The 24353-nt window shown below is 34.0% G+C and overlaps 2 protein-coding genes and 1 long non-coding RNA gene across 45 annotated transcripts in view; 1 reads left to right on the plus strand and 2 right to left on the minus strand.

Annotated features, from left to right (window-relative positions):
- Positions 1 to 3191, minus strand: part of tax1bp1b (Tax1 (human T-cell leukemia virus type I) binding protein 1b) — a 350945-nt gene extending 347754 nt beyond the window's left edge. For 34 of the 36 annotated variants that reach the window (XM_087285234.1, XM_087285233.1, XM_087285231.1 and 31 more), the window contains exon 1: positions 3083 to 3163. The gene's annotated coding sequence lies outside the window, so the exon portion shown is untranslated. 36 annotated transcript variants of the gene reach the window in all.
- An 878-nt stretch (positions 3192 to 4069) lies between these two features.
- hibadhb (3-hydroxyisobutyrate dehydrogenase b) lies at positions 4070 to 21562 on the plus strand. The gene is given in 8 exon segments (NM_201160.1): positions 4070 to 4190; positions 7175 to 7335; positions 7472 to 7581; positions 11455 to 11576; positions 17623 to 17756; positions 18934 to 19010; positions 19451 to 19607; positions 21067 to 21562. Coding segments are annotated over 8 exon segments (990 nt in total). The 5' UTR covers positions 4070 to 4120; the 3' UTR covers positions 21226 to 21562.
- The window catches only part of LOC101886298 (uncharacterized), a 68901-nt gene continuing 51444 nt past the window's right edge, over positions 6897 to 24353 (minus strand). For 7 of the 8 annotated variants that reach the window (XR_015511292.1, XR_015511291.1, XR_015511293.1 and 4 more), the window contains one exon: positions 11112 to 11641. This is a non-coding gene — a long non-coding RNA (uncharacterized LOC101886298). Of the gene's footprint in view, positions 6935 to 11111; positions 11642 to 24353 lie in introns of those variants that run through there. The other variant, XR_015511295.1, reaches the window with a different exon arrangement.

Below are 24353 nucleotides of genomic sequence, written 5' to 3' on the forward strand. Positions count from 1 at the left end.
TACTGATAAGAGTTTACAGTTTTTAAAGTATCTTCCTCAAACAATGAAAGACTCCATCAAAATAATAACTCTGATTAAAGCAAACTGCGTTTAATTGCTTAAGTTACCCCAAAAAGGAAATTGTCATTTATTTACTCTTAAGGAATTAGTTCATCTTCTGAAAAGTGAAGAGCTTTTTTAAACAAATCTACACTCAAAAAATGTTGTGTACAAACTACTCATTTAAAATGAGCTGAAACAACACATCTCTTGAGTGATTTTGAGGACAACTTAATTGTTTTATCTTCAATCCACTTAAATTAGTTAAAAAAATAAGTTAGTTTAATTGCTTCATGTTGTCCCAACACAAATCAATTGTGTGGAACCCAGCATTCTTTAGTGTAGACTTCTCCATCTCCATTCGAGCTAGCCTTCTACCAATGAGGTTAGCTCATCAAGCATGTGTGAGCATTTGTTTCTCCTAATATGTTTATATGTGAATGAAATCCTAAACTAAATCTGCTTAAGGCAATAACATTTCAATAGTTTGATTAAACTGTTTAGTGCAGGGTTGGTTACTTCGAAATTGTAGTCTATTTTTGATTAATATTAGATAATCTTGAAAGCATGTTAATCTTCTTCTTCTTCGGCCTTAGTCCCGTATGGTTGCGGGGTCGGCTCTTTGGAACAAGTCCTCCATTTAGACTTGTCCATATGATAATGACTTTTCTACACATTCCGGCCGGCCAACTGGGCCTGTCACCCTCATACACTCATATGGACAATTTAGCCTACCCAATTCACCTACAGCATGTCTTTGGACTGTGGGGGAAACCGGAGCACTCGGAGGAAACCCACGCGAACGCAGGGAGAACATACAAACTCCTCACAGAAATGCCAACTGAGCCGAGGTTCAACCCAGCAACCTTCTTACTGTGAGGCGATAGCACTACCTACTCCGCCACTGCTTAGCCCCTTGAAAGCATGTTAATGTAATCTATATTTTGATTACTTTTAAGTTACTTTTGACCCAGCTTGTTTATCACTCAGATTTGCTTACTTTAGAGCAGTAATCATAATACCATGATACAGTGAAAACCTGATATTTTTATCCAAGGTTATCATAACATCAGAATATTATAGCCTAGTAACAATACAAAATTTATATAAATAACTTTCAACAGTTGAACACTAGAAAAAGTTAAATATTGTAATATATATTATTTAATATAAACAATCGTTTATATCTAGCTATTGTTAATATTAGGTGATCATTAGAGAACCAAAAACTTGCAAATGTGTTGTAATTGATTGACCTTTAATTTTTAAAAGTAAAGTAAATATTAAACTTTGTCAGAGTTGGGCCTGACAAAAACATTTAGGAACCCCAATAAAGCATGAACAAACAATAATAAACATGAAAATTACATGGCCGATATGTTTCAAATTTGAATGATTTTCAGAATCTATAATCAATGCATGCCACTGAATATGTTTTACAAGTAAACCAAGATGTTATTAATAAAAAGGTTAACTTTTTTGGAATCGGATTTCACAGATTACAGTAGAGTTATTAACCAGCACCGTTCATTTGGAATTTTTTTTTATTTTTATTTTTTTGATCGTTTTGAAGCAACTTTCAGTGAACCTTAAAAAAAACTGTATTTTGAAGAGGCATGGGGAGTAAATGATGACATCATTTTTTATGTTGGTGTGATCTAAACCTTTAATGTAAATTGGCCAGATCATTACAAAATTACAGTCACATCTTAAACCCTGAGAAATGTACTAAATTTTTCTTAGTTTTGATGGAAATATCTGTCAAGTGATGACTCAGTAAACTTTTTTTTTTTGTGAGGTTGTGAACTGTCAACACCAGCCACACTGATAATCACATTTGTTTTGCAATCATAATCCCAAATACTATTTACGCAGCACAGACCATAAAGCTATGGGGCATGGCCTAGCTTTGTAAAGAGTTTTGCCTAAAGGATAGTCAAGATTTGGGAAAATATGCATTGCAAATGATTTGAGGAGCACAAGCTGTACTCTGAACCCTTTATTATATTTAACCGGATAACATATTCATTCACATCTTACAAACATCATCTTCTTATGATCGTATGATTAAGCCCCTTTTCATCAATAAAAAAATAAATCCCCTTATATCTCATACCCCAAATACATTAATTAGGGCTGAGAAGTGACGTCACGTGACGTATGACGTCACGTTTTACTGACTTTAATTTACTGACATAATTTGCGTAATGTTTCATGTTTACAAAGTCATATAACAGCCACAAAACAACATTTATAGCGGAGATTTAGCCTAGATATATTTTCCTTCCGTGAATACAATTGCCTGACAATCCAAAGGTCGTCTCTAAAAATAGATTCTTACACAAACAAACAGAAAAATGTCATCACATAATTTAGCCATATATTGATTGCATTTATTCAATACGTTTAAATGACTGTTAAAACATTTTTCTAGACAAAATATTAAATGTTTTATAATGGGCCGAAGTTACTAGCACAGACACTTTTTAGAACGTCATATTAAAGTGTTTATCATGTTGTAACAAGAAAAAAGTTCGTTCAGAATTATTCTAAATCTAAAGTTCGTTCAGATTTATTAAAAGCTCAGTAACTGTTACGCATACATTATTGTATTTTATATAGCATAGGCTGTATACGCGAAATGTCCTATGACAGCTAAGCTAGTGGTAGCTAAGTAGCTGGCTAGCAAGCTTTAGCGTGTCTTAGCCGTAAGGCTAAACAATAACAAACCAAGATGGCAGTACAATTCTAAAGTATTGACTTTAACTATTTAATCAGTATTCAGTAATTTCACATCCAAGTATATTTTAATGTTGGTTTTCGTATTAAAATGAACCAGTTAACATCCTGAGTCAAGTCAATGTCTGAGGCCGATAGTTAAAGGAATAATCCATATCATGCTCTCCCGACCAGCTGTATTTCACCAAAACACAACAGAAAATTCGACTACAAGTTAGTCAAATAAATAATTAAGTCATAATAGATGTGGAAAACTTATATTCTAACAAACACAAGTAAAGTTTTAAAACAGATGGTACCATACCTCATTTTCATGCTGAAGTATCACAAAAACCCCAGCGCTGTTTTGACGCACTTTCCAGTCTCAGCGCAAGTACATCCCCCTGTCCGTGTCAGTGGTTTCCCGGAACAACACAATAACAACACAGCACACACATCACATCCTCAACAAGATTTCATCTTTACGTAGCTCACCAGGATATGAAACTAATATGAAGAAAAATTGGGTGTTTAGGGTTTCTATTTGGTAATCTGTAATCACTTTACGTTTATTTTTTTAAAAGCGTTTATGTTTATTGGGTAAATAAGGATAACGTTTAATTAAATAGATATAATAAATTGAGTATTTAATCAGCCCACAAATATGTAATTTCATATTTATGCAAATATTACCCTTTAACCAACAAAACAACATTTATTGAATTCTATAGTCATAACTTATGTTTGTCCGATAATACAAAAGTCACTAATACAATTATCATTGACACACGTATTATAAATGTGATTTAATGTAATAGATTAATGTGCAGTTATTGGTTAACATGATTGTCAACGTGTGATAGGCCCATAGCCTCGGCTACTATAGGCTAAGCTCTAATATAACATATGTAGGTTATTTTAGAGTTTAATAAAATTCCACGAGAGAAACGTCCCAAAGTTTAGTGGAAAATGTTTCAGAGTGGTTCTCTGTCGCTTTGTAGACTTTTTGCCGAAATAAACCAGTAGATCATTTTTTTATTAAAGATAAATGTAACTATATATATATATATATATATATATATATATATATATATATATATATATATATATATATATATATATATATATATATATATATATATACTTTAAGTAATTAAATAGCAGACAACTAAATACAACAGCAAGTTTCTTCAGCTTCTCCCATGTTCGTCAATCCATTATCAGATTTTGCGGATGTCCCGCCTTCCTTTGAATACTATTGGCTGAATTGTTCCAAGCTGAATAAAACCCATGGAGGACACAAGTGTCAATCATCGATTAACCAATGGCGTCACTGTAAGTCGAAGGTCAAGACCGAAGCAGCATGGCCGCTCTGTTAAGGGTCTCGCGGTGTCTGGTAGGAAAGTGTAACAACCATGTCAACGCCGTGCAGGGTAATGTGTTATCTTATAACGTTATGCTTATATCTGCTACTGTGCATTTTCCTAAATATTTTCAACGCGGCAACCATGTAATAGGATGCAATACACCGGCAGAGCTCGAAAATAGCTATAAGGCTAAAGTCACGGGCTCGTGTCAGTCACTGAATAACAAGTAACGTTTGACAGTTATAGCTAAAGTTGTTGTTCTTACACATTTATTCACCATTGAACTAAATGATAGAGATTTGTAAAGTTTTCCGATATATTTAGGAATTAAATATAATAGGTGCATAGGAAATTGTAAAGGGACAAAGCATTACTGCGAGATTTTAGTATTACATGATCTTTTGACTGATAATTGCTTTATGCGTCTTTTGTGATTTGGCTTTCATGGATTAATTTTTTATTTGTTTTACTAAATTTAAATTAAACAACTTTTAAATATCCAATCAGGTGTATATGCACATATCTGCCTCTAGGTCACAAAAACCTTTTCAGAATCTAATTTCAGACTTATCACATGCTATTTTAATAATTGATGCAACTGTATTTTTAGTCCGTTTATTTACATTATTATTTATGTGTTTAATCATTTAAAGTCGTGTAAAAGTAGTATTATCCATTTTTTTATGGAACGTTTATGATCAGCTCCCATTTTTTTAATTTCTGTTTCAATGTTTAATAAATTATACTGCACATTTTAATTTAATATCTGCACATGTGCCTCAAAGCACAAACACCAAGATCAACTCTAGGACTGAGCACATCGTATTTATATTATTAATATTAGGGATTACTAATATTTAAAATATGAGGCTGTTGAGTTCTTGATTCTGATTTGTTAATAAACAGTGTTTTTCGACCACGTACCTGGAGGACCACCAGCTCTGCACATTTTCCATGTCTCTTTCACCAAACACACCTGATTTAGATCATCAGCTCATAAGCAGAGACTGAAAGTACTGTAATTGGTGTGACAGACAAAGGAGACATTTAAGACATGCAGTGTTGGAAATGTGGTTGAAAAACACTGCTCTAAGGTGTGCACTGCAGTTAATTTTAGGGAAATGCACAGATAAAAACAAGTTCTCAGCTGGTCATGACTACATCACAGTTCCACATCATTATAGTGTTTCACAGCCTACAACAGTCAAAAATCCATATGAAACAAATGTCTTTGAATGAGATGTTAAAGAAACTAGTACTGCACACATGAGCTTTCTTAAAGCGAAACCTTACAAATGTCTTGAAACGAAAATCTAAACAATGACTGTATTCACATGGACATCAGTAACCAAATGATTTGCCTTCATCTGAATAAGAAAATAATTTTATTAAGGTGTTTACATGAGTTGCTTTTTTTAATGTTCCTTTTATGATCCCGTTTTACATGTTATAGCACATAATTTGAATATTGTCATTTCGTCACTGTGCTATCCACATTTCCTCCAGAGTTTCGTGTAATTTTGGGTGTTTCATTTTCTAGTTTGTCAACTTTAACTGCAGTTTGGCACTTTCATTCAGGAACATTTCTTGCATGCCCTTTTGACAAATAAGATATTGGATGCGAGTATGAACCACTGGAAGAGTGTAGTTTTAATGTAATTTGATATTGCTGTATGGGAAACCTCCGCATTTCATGGTGCAGGTGTCTGTGGTCCTTCATTGATTCGGTAGAATGATGTCAAACACCTTTGTATAGACTATCCTGTTGCAAAATGCAGTCAAATTCCTATACGACGGTAGTAGTTTGATTAAGATGTTTACATGTTTGTACTGCACTTCAATGATATGACTAATTGGCATACTCCACCACATATCTTAATTCGATTGACTTTAGTCAGATTAAGGTAGTCATGAATCGCTGTTTACATGTCAGACTCCTAATCAGAGTATTGTCTTAATCAAATTAATATTAGATAACTGGTGCCCATGTAAATGTATTCACTGTCTTTAGTTGTGGTAAACATAGTACAAGAAGAGTAAGTCTGTTGAATCATTAGAAAATAATACCCACCATCACCACTTCAGGTCTATCATAGTTTACATGGTAGACTCATATTCAGAGTATTGTCTGAATCGTATTAAAATAGTTTAATTGGTGTCCTTGTAAACGTATTCACTGTCTTTAGTAGGCATGGGACGATAACTGTGTTCAAGGTATACTGCGGTTTGGAAAAGTCAAGGTTTTAAAAAAAAACATTAAAATAATGATATGCTGTTCTTAGGGTATGAGTAAAAAAAATATTTACTTTTTTGTTTTTTTTAGGACAACAGTATCTCCAGCAGAAAAGATCTCCAAAGATGCCTTTTTAAATTGTCAAACAAATGAAGACAGCAGAAGTCAATGATTCATTTGAATTATTTAGCCTGACACGTTTAGCTGCTGTTCCAAAATATTTGAAATGTTTAGCAAATATATTGTGTAATGAGAGGAAAAAGTTTTTTTTTTACCCAGACATTTTAAAATAATATATTTTAGAGCAGTGATCTCCATTTATATCCAACGTTATCATACCATCAGAATCTTATAGTACATAGAACAAGCCGAGTAAGTCTGTTGAATTATTATAAAATAATACCCACCATCACCAAATCAGGTGTATCTTTTGTTTTTAGTAATTCAATGGTAAATTGCCAGTTATTCCTTGCATAATTTCATTTAATCAGCCATATGTGTTTAGGGGTTAGTTTATCTAAAAATTTTAGTTTACTTACCCTCAAGTGGTTCTGAACTGGTTTAAAGTTTCTTTCATCTGTTGGACACAAAATAAGTTATTTTGTAAAATGTTAGATGCCTTTAACCATTGATGACATTGACACATTTTTCTAAATATCTTCTTTTGTGTTCAACGAAAGAAAGAAACTCCAACAGGTTTGTGACACATGAATGAGTAAATTTTCAGTTTTGTGTGAACTATCCTTTTAAATGCAAACATATTCAAAGTGAACTTCTAAAATTGACACTAAATATATAATGCATGTCTCTTCTTAAGTCTCCATCAGGTCAATGGCTTCTAAAACCCAGGTGGGCTTCATTGGCCTGGGGAACATGGGCAACCCAATGGCAAAGAACCTCATAAAACATGGATATCCAGTGATCGCCACAGATGTATTTCCAGAATCCTGCAAAGAGCTGCAGGAACTCGGAGCTCAGGTCAGGATAACAGACATAAAACTTTATAACATCTGATTTGTGTTAAATACCTTGATGTACAGGCTTTGTATGATTGATTTGGTAGTTGTTTTAGTCTGACAGTGTAGAGACCTATTTTATTTTTGACTGTTCTCAGATCCTGGATACCCCTGCAGATGTAGCAGACAAGGCAGATCGCATCATCACAATGCTTCCCTCCAACCCCAATGTTGTAGATGTGTATACCGGACCAAATGGTATTTTAAAGTAAGGAGATCTTTTCTGTACGGACTAAATATTTTTATCTTAAGCACAACCTTTTAATTAAAAGTAACTCTTGAGTTTTAAAGAAAACAAATACAAATTCAACTTGGATTCAGTTTACTCTTTGGCCACACTTTATGTGTGTGTTTTGAAAAGGGGGTAAATCAGATGTTTTCAAAGACTTGATTGTGTGTGTGAGGTGCACTCACTACAGGTAATTTTCAATCACGTGGTTCTTGTGATGCAAAATTCAGATGGAGGATAGAAAGTAAAAAAAAACTGAATGGGAGACATAGAGAAAAGTGTATTTTTACGATTTATGGATAATTCACATATGGTTGTATATTCTGCTGAAACACCAGTAAAGTCTTGGATTATTGTAAAACAAGATGGAGATTTCATTTCAGCGATTACATGGCACGGTATGTTATTTAAATTTTCTTGGATTTTGTACAAGTGTGGTGGTGTTTGTGTCTGAATTTTATATAATACGTTAACATATCTATACACATAACTAGGCCTGTATATCATCTTTATTAATACTGTCAAACAAATCATTACGTTCAAAAACAGGTTGTACGCATAGATGTTTTGAAAAAATGTTTATTTCATGCCACCTTTTCTTCTTTTTTCAGCCAGTTTTTTTAACCTTCCCCTTTTATGAGCAAAAACTTTTGGAAGTCTATAAAAGCTGTTCGACATTTATTATTATGGCCGATTTAAACAACTATAAACAATATAAAACAGAAATATTTTGATGTTCCGAGGCTACTATGTAGAACAATCACTACCTGCCCTCCATCTGAATTTTTGTCATCAATGACGTCATGTGAAAACAACCTATAGTATGTTCATCCTTCATTCAAAAAAATGTTTTTCTCATATTTTCCTTTTTTCTACACCACTTCTTTTTTTTCTTAAAAAAAGCCTCTTAATTGTTTCAGTGAAAGCCTCCCATAGGATAATGCATTGGGCTCTGATTGGTTAGCTGGCCTTTTGTTATCAGTCTCAATAACTGTGCATTGTCTGCAAATGGCACACCTAGGAATGGGGTTTATGTAAATTTTAGAGTTTGTGTAAAAGATAATTTTGTAAAAGAAAATATCTTTATAGATTTTTAACTTTTAGCATCATAATTTTAGATATTAACTTTTATGAAAGTAGCAGGGGCAACACAGTGGCGCAGTAGGTAGTGCTGTCGCCTCACAGCAAGAAGGTCGCTGGTGTATGAATGTGTGTGTTTGGATGTTTCCCGAAGATGGGTTGCAGCTGGATAAGTTGGCAGTTCATTCCACTGTGGCGACCCCAGATTAATAAAGGGACTGAGCCGACAAGAAAATGAATGAATGAAAGTAGCAAAAACTAATTTTTACAATAGTGGTGGATGCTAAATTATGACTAATTATGATAAATTATGTTTACCAAGGAGACATTTGTGTGTGTAAGTTAAATGGGTTTAACAAAGCATGAATTGACCACTGTAAATGGGTCTATGCAAACTTTAGATCAGGTCCAATTCACTTCCTGTAGTGCCACAGTTCTGCAAAGTTAAGAGGACTTTTACCCAAAAATATTTTCAAATAAAAGAGTTTTGTGCCTTCTGGTCTTATTTTACGTCTTGAAAACGATACTGTCAGTTTCTTGTAAAGTAGAAAAAAACATGATTGTGTTATGCATCTTAATCAGTGTTGGTTACTAGTTACATCTCGCAAATAGTAACGGAGTTACATTTTTTTACTTTAATTATTAAAGTAATTGCCAGAGGACGTAACTATTGCGTTACTTAACAATAATAATAATAACTAATTGGCAAAAGATGGAAATATACTCTAAGTCAATCATCACATTCTCAGACACATCCAGTCATCAACACTGGTTGGCCCCAAACACACACACTCACCCCGGACAAAGAGAGTAATTTATGGCTGAGAGAGACGCTGCTCGCATGAAAACCGCTTCAGTGTTTTTAATAATAGTAATGTGCATTTTTTTTAATTATTTTTTTTTTACTGTCAGTAATGGTAACAGCGTTGTAACGATGAAAACAGTAATTTAATTGATTGTTACTCAAAAAAGTATCCCCATTAATAACACTGTTTATTTGTAACGCCGTTATTCCCATCATGATGCATTGATCATGCAACAGCAGCAAGTTTATAGCTATTCACAAATCAAAATGACAGTTGTGGGCCTGATTCCCAAAGCCAGTTTGAGTTTTTATCCAGGTAAACTCACGTTTAGTTTAAGCAAACTCTTGATTTTTTTTTTTTTTTTTGGCTCAAGACAGAGGGTGGGTATAGATCTGGTTTCATCACCTTGGTAGCTTACACTAACGATTTATTCTGAGTTACAGATGACAAATTCTAACTAGACCAATCAACTGCTAATAAAGTGACATATGTTACAACAAAGCCACTACCAGTTCTTGTCCTCCTTTTTTGCTCTAAACAAGGGTCTAGCTGCAGACTGGGTTGGCATGCACGCATTTCATGTGTACATTTAACTCCTCACAGTGTCTGAGACTGCATATCTCGGATTGAAAAACATGTTTGAGACCATTTTCTATTATACGAATTGATTTTTCAAACATTAATATATTTATTAATTTTGTTTGAATGTAATAATAGCAATATCTTATCTTTAAATTCATGTTTACATTTAAATATTTATAGATAAATGTTTTTTAATATATAATCTATTTAAATTACTTTAAGCTGTCTGTTTGTGGATCTACATTATAAAAGTCAGTTAATTGATTTACATTGATATAACAAGATTTGATATAAGTTGCTTTCTCAAGCTTTTGCTGCACAAGCACTTTTTATTTCAACCTTGTAAATGTAATTAAATTCAGTATATTGTTGAAATTTTCATCATCTTCAACAGAGATTTGCACTGATTCTCTATTGAGAAATTAAACTGATTTTAAAAAATCATATTTAATGTGTTTTGCTGTTTGCCGCATGTGTCAGAGTTGATCAAACTTTGAGTTTAGAGACCCTTTATATTAAGTGTTGTTGAAACCTCATAACCAGTTTGAAGTTTGTTCAACATGTTTTGTGCAACAGGGGTCAGAACTATCACAGATACAAAGTGTTTTTTAAAGGTCCCATAAAATTAAAATTAAGTTGTTGTTTTTTTTAGATGTTTGTATCAGTATTATTAATTTTTTGGATATCTATAACCTAGTGTGCTCCAAAACAGTGACCAAATTCACAGTTAGAAGATATAAAACTGATATAAACATGTAAAGCTTGTAGTTTGTCACTTCCACCTAAATAGATCAACAGTTTTATTCATGTCAACTCGCACTACAGTTTCTCATCACATCATAACCAATCAAATGCTCTCTAGTGTCTCGCATGCCTCGCCCCCTTCAAGACACTTCTCAACTGATGCACTTGAGCTCAACCACTCACTGGCAGAGCTGTAATAAACACTACTGGCTGATTTTTTAAAGAAGAGGAGCTACTCCGTCCCACCCTCTCCTTGTTTAGGTTGAGATTACATTAAACATTAAATAAAAATGCATATTTCAAAGAACTTCACGAGACCTTTATTTTAGTTGTTCTTGGTTGTCCTTAGATCTTTGTCATTCGGTTGTTTTTGTTAATATTTGAAATGAAAGAAAAATGTCCTCTATTTCAACTCTGCTTCAACAAACAAAGCAAATTTTAGCTGGATCAAGTGTGTTGAATTAAGGTTTAAGCTAAATTGGCAGAGCTGTAGCTCTCCCGGAAGCGAGTTTGTCACAGCTACTTTAGAAAATAATATCCGGATTAAATGGCATTTTAGCAGATGAAATTGTGTTAAGAGATGTCTAAAATGTAAAATATTCTGCATGTACTTTTATATTGTGATATCTTTGCTCAACAGGAAAGTGAAGAAGGGGTCTCTACTCATTGATTCCAGCACTATTGATCCAGCTGTCTCTAAAGAGATGGCAGTTGCAGCAGAGAAACTGGGTGCTGTTTTCATGGATGCCCCGGTGTCTGGAGGTGAGATGGTGAAAACGTACTCTCTGATATGATGGGTAGATGTAGACACAGTAGCTCACGTGTGACTGCACACAAATCAAACATACAAGCAAACACAATGTTACAGTTTTAGTGCCTGATTTATGCGTTCAATAACACACCCATAAATCACACACCCATAGTCTCAGCAAAACTTGTCACCACCTGGGAAGAGGTACAAATTTCTTGAAGAAGTTTTGGCTTCAGTTCAAGCATTGTGGTTTTCTCAATGATAGGTTCATGTTAATTGAGGAATTCCATTTCCATTGATTTGCATTAACATCCAAGCCTGATTGTAACAGTCTTCCTCCTTTTATTTTTTTTCTTAATGTAATGAAAACAAATTCCAAAAGTGCTACAAAAGTAAGTTGATAAAAGGTATTTAAAGCAAAACCTATACCTTTTCATCAAGCAGAATTTCAGATAACATAGACATTGGAAAAAAAACTTATACTAAAACCATTTATACATTCAAAAAGTGGAATATCAGGACAAACCAGTTACACTATCAAGAGTTTTGTACTATCTGTCCTCTGTTTCAGTCTGCGGTGGGTGATTTGCAAGTTTGTTGACAGGAAGAACGTTTATCACCTGCCTCATCTTGTCCATTTTCTTAATCCAGCCATTGGTGTGGACTCTTTGAGTTGTAGCTTAAATCAAAAGCTAGCATCTGGGAATTGATCCTATGACCTCAACGTATGGTAGAGATTGAGACAAGTGCTGAAAATCAGTGACTCTAATGGGTAATCTCCCATGTAACCTTTCTTTTAGAAACCTACGCTAGAGATTAGAGAACAGTTTTTTTTTTAAAGTAGTGATCTTCAACATTCAAAACAAAATAGAAATTTTGTTCATAAGTCCTTATTCATTCATTATTCATCATCATTCTATTTAGAAATGGTTTAGTTATGCTGGTGGTAAAATGTTTTACTAAATGCACTTTCTAAGGCATGTCAAAGTTCCTTTAAGGCAGCCAATATTACTCTGTGGCCATCTTTGAAACGCCTCTCGGGCAGTATGCACGGGCATTCTTTCTGAATGTGGATATAAATTCTTTGAAACTGTTTGCCAGTCATGTAATTACATTACATATTTTGGAATCAACAATAAAAGTAAACATCAACTATCTCATAAGCTTCGTTGCTAAACTTCTGAACCAAACAAAATCTGCATATTTTCAGTTTTTGCATGCACGTGAAAGGAATGAGATCACGACACCAACCAATATAAGACAGTGTTACACATTATCATCCTCTGGATAATGATCGTCAATGAGTTATTTAGGCTGAGATGCAGCCTAATATATATATATATATATATATATATATATATATATATATATATATATATATATATATATATATATATCGCGCAGGGAGCGACTCCCTTCAGTTTCAAAACGCATGATCGCGTTCATCGAATTTGCTTAAACTAAGCGTTCTAAAGTATGGTTGTATTTCACAAGGATTCTGACACTACAACGCGAAGCATACACTTTCATTGCGTTTAAGGAGAAAACAGGACAAACTTACTGAAACGTTGGAGGGCTCATGCTAAAAAGCATTGGAATGTCTTTGACAGCTCGCAACTTCATTGACACTTTCTAAGTAGCCTATGTTTATATTAGACACCAATTCTTCGATTTTAATATGTTTAAGATAATACTCTTATTAAAAGTCTACCGTGTAAGCAGCGATTTGATAACTTTAAAAGACCACAGGGTCACGAAATACAGAGGTTTTTATTTCCGTTCGCTATGCAGTATCAAATTACATTAAAACAGAAGTCGAAAGTTAAAAATGAAACACCCGAAATTGCATGAAATTCGGGAGAAAACGCTGGAGAGCCTGGTGATGCAACATTAATTGTTTTATACTAAAACTTCCCTTCAAAAATTGCTTCCTTGGTCTTATGCATAAGTCTTTGCATGTTTACCACGTGTCGGCCACAACAAGAAGTAAAAAAAATCTGCAACTGCATTAATTGCGTTAATTTTTTTAACACGTTAATTATTTCAATTTAATCGCATGCGTTAACACACTAATTTTGACAACACTAATATAAATATTTAATATATATATATATATATAAAACACACACACATACATTCATTCATTTTCCTTTCGGCTGAGTCCCTTTAATTATCTGGGGTTGCCACAGCGGAATGAACCGCCATCTTATCCAGCATATGTTTTTGCGCAGCAGATGCCCTTCCAGCTATCTCTGGGAAACATCCATACACACTCATTCACACTCATACACTACGGACAATTTAGCCTAACCAATTCACCTGTACCGCATGTCTTTGGACTGTGGGGGAAACCGGAGCACCCAGAGGAAACCCACGCGCACGCACAGAGAACATGCAAAGGCGAGACAATTTTTGTTGAAATTGTGACTGTTACAGAACATTTTCGACACCTTTCTACAGTGTGGGGATGAAAGTTACATCAAGAACCAATAGGAGCGCTGAACATGATTTAATCAGTGTGCCAACTTCAGGAAATTTCTAAGTTTTTTTTTTCTGGTTTTATCATCAAGGCATGACTATGAATAAAATTAACACTACAGATTGTTGTCCTGTGGTATCCTCTCAGAGAGTTGCTGAAAGTTATATGGATTGACGATGTCATACCCCTAATAAGTATTGCGTGATTTTGGCATGTCTTGATTTTTGTTCAGTCTTATATTGCCACCTAAGATCTTGCAGTGTGGCGATCATGTTCATACAGTCTGACAAGATAAAATTGTAAAGAATTATTAATCACAGTTTGAGTCTGGCTTTATATAAGATTTTTTGGAAGCAGGAAAGTTTGATTATTTTAAAGAACAAGAAAAATTGAAGGGTTGGCTAAAAATGTATCATTTTTGTATTGTTTTAAATTTAAATCATCCGGAGGACCTCAAGTTTGCTGCAGTTAGTTTGCCCCTCATATTCGGAAAAAAAAAAAATTAACGAGGTATTCTGTATTTAACTTTTTGACAAAAAAAAGTTAATAAATATGTTTTGATTAAGCACTGTGTACTTTCCCTCTTATTTTGCTAAAGAAACCCACTAGTTGGAAAATCTGGAATTTATTCTCTGATCAGTCAGTATTGAAGGATTCGAGAGCTTTAAAAAAAAAAATTGCCGTTACAAATCCACAAGTGTGTGTGCAGAGACTGAGAAAGGCAGTGTTGCTCATTTCTTAAAGACACAAAAGTAAACCAAACTGTGACCGACAAAATGTGATGTATACAGTAAGTGTTAAACAGACCTTGTGGAAATAAAATGACTGGATTTGAAGTACTGTGACTGTCAGAGTTGACCATTTATGAGCAAGTCTACTATAAATTACACACATATATGCATGTTCAACTGTGTGCCTCTAGTAAACTTGACTGAGGTGTGAAAACTGCATGTGTTGTCGCGTAACAAGAAATGTTTAACTCCGTCAACAGCTAGTTTGTGCTTTATGGCAATACTCCTTTTTAATCAGGACGTTGTTCCCTCTGGTCTCTGGGCACATAAAAACAATGTGCTTCTAGTTTGCTTTCCTTAAATTGTTGCCTCTCCCTATTCAAATGCGTCAGAGGGGTTTGGCTAACATACTGTTGGACCAGCTTTTGGTTTGTGATGGAGTCATAAGAAATCCACAGACCTGCTCATTCTTTTTAGTTAGACCCTCCAGACATTATTCTCAGCTCCGTGTTAGCGCCTGTGAAGAAGGCTTAATGAAACGTGAGCCACAACAAACCGTCCCTGACGTCATCCGCGTCTGTGTTCACAGCAGCTGGAAAAGTGCTTGTGTATTTATAGATCTTTCCTTTCTAAGAGTAATTATGGTTCTACATTTTGAAGACACTTCCTCTCGATCATTTCAGCTTAACACAGGTTATTGGTGTGATGATGTGGAAACTATTGTATTAGAGGTGCAGTCACTTATTCGTCCGTTCATGGATTTATTTGTGCGAGTGCTTGCTCATTCTCTGATTGGTCATTTTAGTGACCTATTTACTCAACTCCACCTCCGTTGTTATTTTATATATTGGTCTTCTGTGGAACTTGAACTTGCATTTCGCTTGGGGTGGCATTGTTCACTCACCACAAATGCATTTGCAAAGCACAAGGAAGTATTTTGAAGAATGTTGCAGCAGTATTTTCATTATGTCATTGGTGTCTGGAACCTTCAAGTTTCCTAAATAACATTATTAAAATAATCCATGTGAATTTATTGATATATTTAAAGTTTAACATCATATTAAATCCTTAGATAGGAGGGGTGCTTTGGGGGCTTAAGCCCCTAATGTAATGTCAAACGCCTCTGATCTTTTGGAATATGTTGCACTTAGATAACAAAATAAATGTTATACAACCTATTTTTATTTAAGTACTTAAAATTACCACATATATCATGCGGATTCCACTTAACGCAGCATTTGTGTTGGGTAATTAAATAGTTAGCTGTTCAGCAGTACCTGTTTTTACCGGCAAGTGGGAGTGGCACTGTTGTCACGTCATCATTCATTCTTTATTTTGACGAGCTGAAGCTGATGAGGTAATAATACAACCGTTTGGCAAAGCTGAATAGTTCTAACTACTGATAAAGTTTAATATTTGTTTTCACAGTGTAAAATGTGTGTATTTTTGTCAAAATTAAATAACTGTAATTAATAAATGTAAATACATGCGAATTAATAAAAACGCTAATTGTTCTAGCTTTTTAGATATGATATAGATATTTAGACATATTTATCTAGATATGAAATAGCCAGTCACATCTGCTTTATTTTCATTCAACTACAGCAATTGGTGGATGCCTTCATCCATATGAGAAATTTCTGGGATGTTCTACTTTGAGGCATTTATGAAATTACAGCTCAAGTATGAATGAAACAAGAATTGCATGCATTAAAAGTGCTACAATGCACACATCAACCTATTTTGAGGAAAACTTTGGGGCCAAGCCTCCTATCACTTTTGACAGTATGAATTTATGTATGTAGTGTCGTCCCAAATGAAACACACGTTTTTATTTTTATTTTTACTAAGCGGAAATTCAAACTGTTTTCCTGATGTTTGATGGCTGACAAATTAGTAAAACAAATGACCAAAGTACCAAATAATACCTGCCATGAGTATTCCGCATTCACCATCAGGAGGTGCTATAATCACTCTAGTAGGTAAATACTGCTTCCACAATCCAATATAAGTTATGTAATCCAACATGAGTGCCGATAGCTCCGCCCCTTCTGCTACATGAGCAAAGCTGCGGTTGAGTGAGTGAAGTGTCCATCATTTCACACTTCATTTTAATAGTTTAGCAAGTGCATCATCTGGGTAATTAAGGTGCACTTATTTTTACAGTTTTCAATGTGTTTATACTTCAAAATGATGTAGAATAGTATATAAATACGCGATTTGGGACGCACCTCATGTCTCCTTAACCAAACACACCTGATTCAGATCATCAGCTCATTAGCAGAAACTGAAAGATCTGTAATGGGCGTAGCAACAAAGTAGACATTGAAGACATGCTGTGTTGGTGAGCCTCCAGAAACGTGGTTGAAAAACACTGATTTAGGAAATTGATGGCATGTTTTAGCACATTGTTAGTCTAATAAGAAAAGATATAGCACCATTATTCAGAACTGTCTTTGGGTCTCAGCTAAGTTTGTTTGTAGCTGTAAAAATGTGTCCATGAATGGGATTGTCAATCCAACATAATCAACTCACAATAACACCACTGGTTCTTGGATGTCACCAAAGTTTTACATCACCATATTAGATGCTCAGTGCTGTTTTGTAGTCCTCTGTTTATCACAAATCAGTGCCAAAGTGGTAAATGAAACCTGTAATTTGTGGTGATCAGAAGAAAGCAAAACGTGTATATATATATATATATATATATATATATATATATATATATATATATATATATATATATATATATATATATATATTTATTTATTTTTTTTTTTTTTAATAAAAGCAATGTATTTTACGTACACTGCATGTGATATGTGTTGTTTTCTTAATCTTCCTCAGGTGTTGGTGCTGCCACTTCTGGTAAGCTCACTTTTATGGTTGGTGGGCCAGAGGAAGAGTTCAATGCAGCCAAGGAGCTTCTGAGCTGTATGGGTGCTAATGTGGTTTACTGTGGCCAAGTTGGCACTGGACAGGTATAAACAAGAAGTCTTTGGCATAGGGCTAGAGGATATGGCAAACATTTATATCACGATATATTTCTTAATTTCGGTTGATGCGATCTAATTTCAATATCAATATGGACAATATTATAAAGCCAGGAAAAAACTAGCAAGAATGCACACAATGAATATCTGTACCCACAGATGTCTGCAAACTGAATTTGCAAAGTCTTTAATGGCATCCAGGCTCTTATAACTTTTTTTTTTTTTTAATGAAAACAGTACGAAAACAAAATGTTAGCTTTTTATTTGTACTTAGCCTCTACACACAAGAAATGTGAAATAAACTATCAAATAAATAAATAAAACTCCCAGACTCAGCTTATTTATATATAGCTGAGGTTCTGTCTGTCTATTTCTATTTGTGTAATTAATTACATAATTAAATTAAAGGTTTAACATAAATGATTTATTATATATTTTATACAGTCTATTTATATCGACTAAAATTTTATATAATTTCATATAACACATTTTCATTATTGAACAGATTTAATACCTCTAATCACATATATAATACCATTAATCACATTCTTTCTTTTTCATAAGCTTTGCAATAACCTGATTCCTGATAAATATGTTTGTGAATTTTATTTTGTAAGTTTGTGCGAGTGCTATATGCCAGCATGCAGCGAGTTTGTGTATAATGTGAGTCTTAATTTGGATGTTTATGCTTGGATCGATTATATGCAAGGATTGAGTTTATATGTCGGTTAGTATGTGGGTGTATGCATGCATCAAGTTTATATGTATAAGCACAAGTTTCATACATGTTTTGAACATTCAATAGTATATGCATGTCACATGTTTTATGTATGTGTCAAATTTGGTGTCTGCGACTGAGCTTAACCAACTGCTGAGCGCTGGCAGCGCATGTCTGTGATGTACATCATCACGCAAGTGACATTATGGCTGAGCACTGAATGTCATTCAGCGACAAATAATAATATATGAGATATTATACATATGATAGTAATACATATATGCAAATTTATATTGAAATACCGGAAATTTAAAACTTACATCACCATCATTGAAAAAAATCTACCGTGATATATATTGATATTGAATTATTCTCCCATCCTACTTTGGCATTCTTGAAAAGGCCCAGATTTGTCTTCTCATAAATGCTCTTTCCTTGTTCATATAGGCAGCTAAAATCTGCAACAATATGCTGCTGGCCATTGGGATGATTGGAACAGCAGAGACCATGAACTTGGGAATCAGGTGCAGTTGACAGTTGAATTCACTATTTAACATTGTGGGCATATGTATGTAGTGAAGTGGTCTTTAGGCTCCTTGTTAGAGCAACCAACTCCCATGCAAAGAATCACCAGTTCAATCCCAGCTTAGACCAGGTTAGGTGCCGTTGGACTGGTGTTACATGGGGGGCTCATCCAGGATGGGGGTGAGTGTTACGGAGACCAGCTAGTGAAGTGCAGGTAAACCTCACTCCTTTGACCTCAAAAGGTGCTCTAGCAACAGACACTAGAGGCCATGGTCTTTAGCCTTTTTGTTAGAGCAACCGACTCCCATGCAAAGAATTATAAGTTCAATCCCAGCTGAGAACGGGTTGGGTGCAGTAGGACTGGTGGGTTACACATACTTTTAGGTTCTACAGATTGTATTGATTTCTTCTTTTTACTCTGTGCTTTTTGTATTAACAGATTAGGACTTGACCCTAAACTTCTTGCAAAGATTTTGAACATGAGCTCTGGCCGCTGTTGGTCAAGTGACACCTATAATCCTGTCCCAGGTGTGATGGAGGGAGTGCCCTCAGCAAACAACTACCAGGGCGGTTTCGGCACTACACTAATGACCAAGGTTGTCTTTAATGTATTCATTGCTTTGGACCGTATAACAGTACAGATAGTTTTGGCATTTTATGGTGTTTATTAAAGAAGTGTTTAAATCATTAATATAATGGTAAATCGTTTTCATTGACACAAGGTGTGTGGACTCTTTGGAGCATCTTTAGATGTCAAATTATATTAGTCAAAACAATGATAAATATATTTGACTATAGCCCATTTCTCACTCACTGCTGTTTGAAAACGATATAATACCACAAAGTAGATTCAGATTAGTTATGTTGTTTTATTATAAATATATTTTTGTAAATATTCTAAATTGGTTAAATTCCATTAATTCCAGTTGTTTTAATACTGGTAAATTTCAGATTATTGGTTGTATAAATGTAATATAGTTATGTACATTTGGATTTTCCGTCAGTATTAAGAGTTTGATTCTCCATCAAAATATTTGAGTCATTTATAATTCAAGCTAATAGCTTTCTCAATTTTTTATTTAAAAATTTAAAAAACAGTTTTTAGTAGTTCTTCAGGCAGATGTTGATTTGTAAACTCAATTTAAACTCAAATTTATAATTAATGTTTCATTTATTGACCATTGCAGTGTTTGTTTTTGTTTCTGTGCACTTTTTTTGTTGCTTTAATTTTCAATTCAACACAGGATAAACCATTTTCCAGCATAAAAGTACTTTTTAGTCTATTTTTTTTTTAAAGAAAATATGTTAGTGTAATATTATATTTTTGTGATTACCGTCTTCTAGGCTAAAAGATAAAACCATTTTGAAAGATGTTAAAAAAAACAGTGACTGCTAGTCAGTTTTGTGGAAAACAGTTACACTAACACTTGTTACACTGATGGACACCAATTAAACAAACAAATTAATTGTTGAACTTTGAATGTTGAACTTTTTATATAAAATTGTATTTTAGTAGAAAATATTTTTAATAGAAAAATATAATAATTTTATTGCTAATAATGCAAATAAATCCAGATGTGTTTATACAGTAGATACATACTGTGCTATGTAGAATAAAAAATCAATTGAGTTATGTATTTTAGTAAAAAATAGCTACTATTTAAAGTAATCTGAATCTAAATTAATTGTGTAAAATCAGCCTTTTTAAGCATGTGTTACAACTAACCTTCTGTTCGTTACAAATTACTCTGTGGGTGGGGTAAATAGTACCATTTTTACTCCTGGTACTTTTGGCAATACTGCACAAACCACAGGTCCCTCGATCATACAACCAGTCCTCATTTGTGAAGGAGGCTTTTGGTTGTTGTAAACAAAATATGGTTTGTCTAACCACATTACTTTGTTCATTATTTGGCCAAAACAATAAAGTGTTACTTTATGCCCTGCTCTGCCTTAATCTTCCTTTTACAACGACACCTCTTTGTTGACACTTAAGACTGTCATATATTTGTGATGCAGATCCCTCCTTGATAATTTACTTTCATTTAATCTTAGGATCTGGGACTTGCTCAGAATTCAGCAACCAACACGAAAACCCCAGTGCTGTTGGGCTCTGTAGCCCATCAAATTTACCGCATGATGTGTGGACGCGGCTATGCCAACAAAGACTTCTCATCTGTCTTCCAGTTTCTTCGAGAAGAGGAGGGCCAATAGAAGGCAATCCCTTTCTGCCCCTTCCACAGCCTTACCTGCCTTGCACATGACCTGACTCGCAAAACTTTGACCCAACTATGTGATTTCATTGGCATGCATGTGCTGGGAGTTATGAATGAATGATTGACTCTATAGACTGGAGTGGGAATAATTGTGTGTTTGTTCTCTTTATGCGTGTCCATAACGTTTGAAGCTGTGAGTTCCTATTGGAATCATGTAACTAAATTGGGCCCACATGTAGAATTAGTAATCCACCGATCAGTTGCTGAGATGCTGTGAATTGACGTTTTTTCTGCCTTCAGAGCTGTTCTAATTAAAATGTATTATTAAATGGTCACCAATCACAATCTTGTAAGACTCAGATCAGCTGTTACACTCCTCAATGCTCTGTTAGTAAACAGATTTGCATATGTAAAATATTAGTTTCTACATTTTCAGTCGTAGTTGCGTTTGGCGGATCTTGTTATGTTAATGATGGATCTACATGTAATATTCATGTAAATTTAAACACTTGGAAATTAAAGTAGGAAATTTCAAGTTTTGATGGTAAGACTGATGTGTTGAAACATCCATACAAATTCATATAACACTGCCATGTTGATGTTTGTTAAATCCAGAAAGGATGGTATGCTGTGATGCAACATTGCATTTATTTTTACTTGGTCTCCTCCCTCTCTTCAAGGTCGCAGAGTGGAATGTTAACGCTTCTTTATGAAGCCTCACCTTGAATTCAGTGCTGTGTAACACAATAAAGATGAGTCAGAAAGCAGGGATTTTCCTGCATCAAGGAAATTAATAATTCAGCCTCATACTCTCTCAAGAAGAATGCTCACAAAAAAATAAAATAAAATAAAAAATGATAACCTTGGATAAAACATTACATTTAATGTTTTTACATTACTTTAAAAAAAACAGATTTCTTTACAATTTAAAGTGGCATCTTTGAATGTTTTTTTTCTGCTGAAGATACTGTTGTCCTAAAAAAATTTAAATAAAAAATCATACACATACCTTAGGAATGGTATTACAGAATATTTTGGCGGTTTTAAAACCTTAACTTTTCCAAACTATATATATAATACCTTGAAAATGCCTCATGCCTAGTCCAAATACATTACACCCCGAGTTAAATGGTCATTTCAAACTATCGCAATGCATGTTCTAAGGATAGAATACATATATCAGTTTGGAATGGCATGAGTTGAATCAATGACAACAGCAAATTCAGGATCCCAGTTAATAACAATGTAAAACCCAACAGTCAACTTTATCAAATGAAATGAGTGTAGTTAAAATTTACTGAAAGTTAATTCTACTCATTTGAAAAGAGTTTTAAACTAGTTTTGAAGGTAAAGAGTTAATTAAATATGTCATTACTTCAATCTAAATGGAGTAAATTCACAGTACTCATAGATTTGCTTTTTGAATCAAAATGGTTTGTACCAATCAGTTTTCTCAAATGGTTTGAGTTGCCATAACTTATTGCGTTTTACTGTACTCAGTTGGTTTGAGTTCTCTTCATTTTTGGGGTTTTACTGTGCTCAAATTGCTTCATTTATTCAAATGAATTAGGTTCACAGTACTCATTAGGATTAGTTTTTGAACTTAAATGGTTTGTTGCAATCGGTTACCTCAAACAGTTTGGGTTACCTTGACTTTTTGGTTTTACAGTGCATAAATGTGTAATTTAAACTGTTTAGCTGACTTAGGTCACATTTCCATGAAGGTAAGAGGCGAGTGATACAACTGGGTTTGTCTGATTTTTCACCCTCTCATGCTCACAACTTTTTCTCCCCATAAGAACTTTTCTTTGCCTCTTCGTCTCGCATTGTCTTTAATGTCATACTCATACCCTTCTTTTTTCCCCAAAACGAGTGGAAATGTAGTTAGTGGTATGTTTCTGATCTACCCACCAAAGAGCCACGGAGAGGCCATAATGCTAGAGGTCACATGATCACAGGACAAACCCATAAAAAGTCCATTAAGCATGGAGGCCTAAGTGCTGTGTTGTTATCTAGTTGGCAGGTCTTACAAACGGGACCATGGGGTAGCTATACTTCAGACAGCCCCAAACCCGCTAGTCCATTCTGGTGTGTTCCATTTAACGACGTTCATTGGTGACTGAAACACCTGAAAAAAATCTCCTGTCCTTTTTGTGAGGTATAGCTTGTGTAGACTGAAACATTTAACGTACAAATGTTCTCAATTAAACTGTGTCTGTTTTCGTTGTTTATTTCCTATTTGTAGGACGACAGTCTTTAGAGTCGGGATTATTATTATCATTATTATTTTTTTTGGCAAATGTGGGCACTCATCTTCGACCAAATTGCTCAATGGTGACCGAAGATGAAAAATGCATTAAAATAATTTATTCGTTGAAGGTTAGCTTTATTTACATTGTATTTAGTCACAATTATGATTTCATTATTTGTAGATTTGTTTGTAATTGGTAGCCTATTCGTTAAAGGTAAATTAATTGCAATACACGTTCTTAAAATTAACCGGACAGAAAAACTTGTTCCAAAAATGCGTGTCATCACTTAATAGTTTAACTGTAAAAACGTGTAGTGCTTAAGTAGTCAAATTTAAATGTAAAGTTCTCACTGCTTAATGTTTCGATTAATTCGCATAATTAATTGACAATCCCTAAAAACTTTACTAGCTTAAAATTTAATTATAACAGTAACATGTTTTTTGTTTTTTGATTATACCATTTTTTTACAATTTATGTAAGCACATTTTACAACAAATAGTATGCTTAATTTGGTGTGTGTAAAGCAAAACCATAAACTTTAAAAAATTACAGTAAAATATGAACAAATTCAACTGTTGGCTTTAATAAAATGTAACACATTTTATAAATTTAAAAGTCAAATTTAATAAAACATTTTGGTCAGTCCACATTTTAGATTATTTGATTAGCTTAAACCTACAAAAAAAAAAAAAAAACATGCTTTATAGGGTTTGTTTCTAGTAAGTATAGAGGCATTGAATTTTGTCTAATCATCAGTAACGTGTGAGGTGCTTGTACTCCCAGTTTATTTTAATGCGATTTAATTAAGTTTTTCCGTATAGCCGAAGTGCACTAAGTTTAATAACATTTTATTTATTTCTATAGGTTAAACCTT

Source organism: Danio rerio, chromosome 16 (assembly GCF_052040795.2).
Source record: "Danio rerio strain M-AB ecotype USA chromosome 16, GRCz13ab, whole genome shotgun sequence".
Taxonomy (NCBI): Eukaryota; Metazoa; Chordata; class Actinopteri; order Cypriniformes; family Danionidae; genus Danio; species Danio rerio.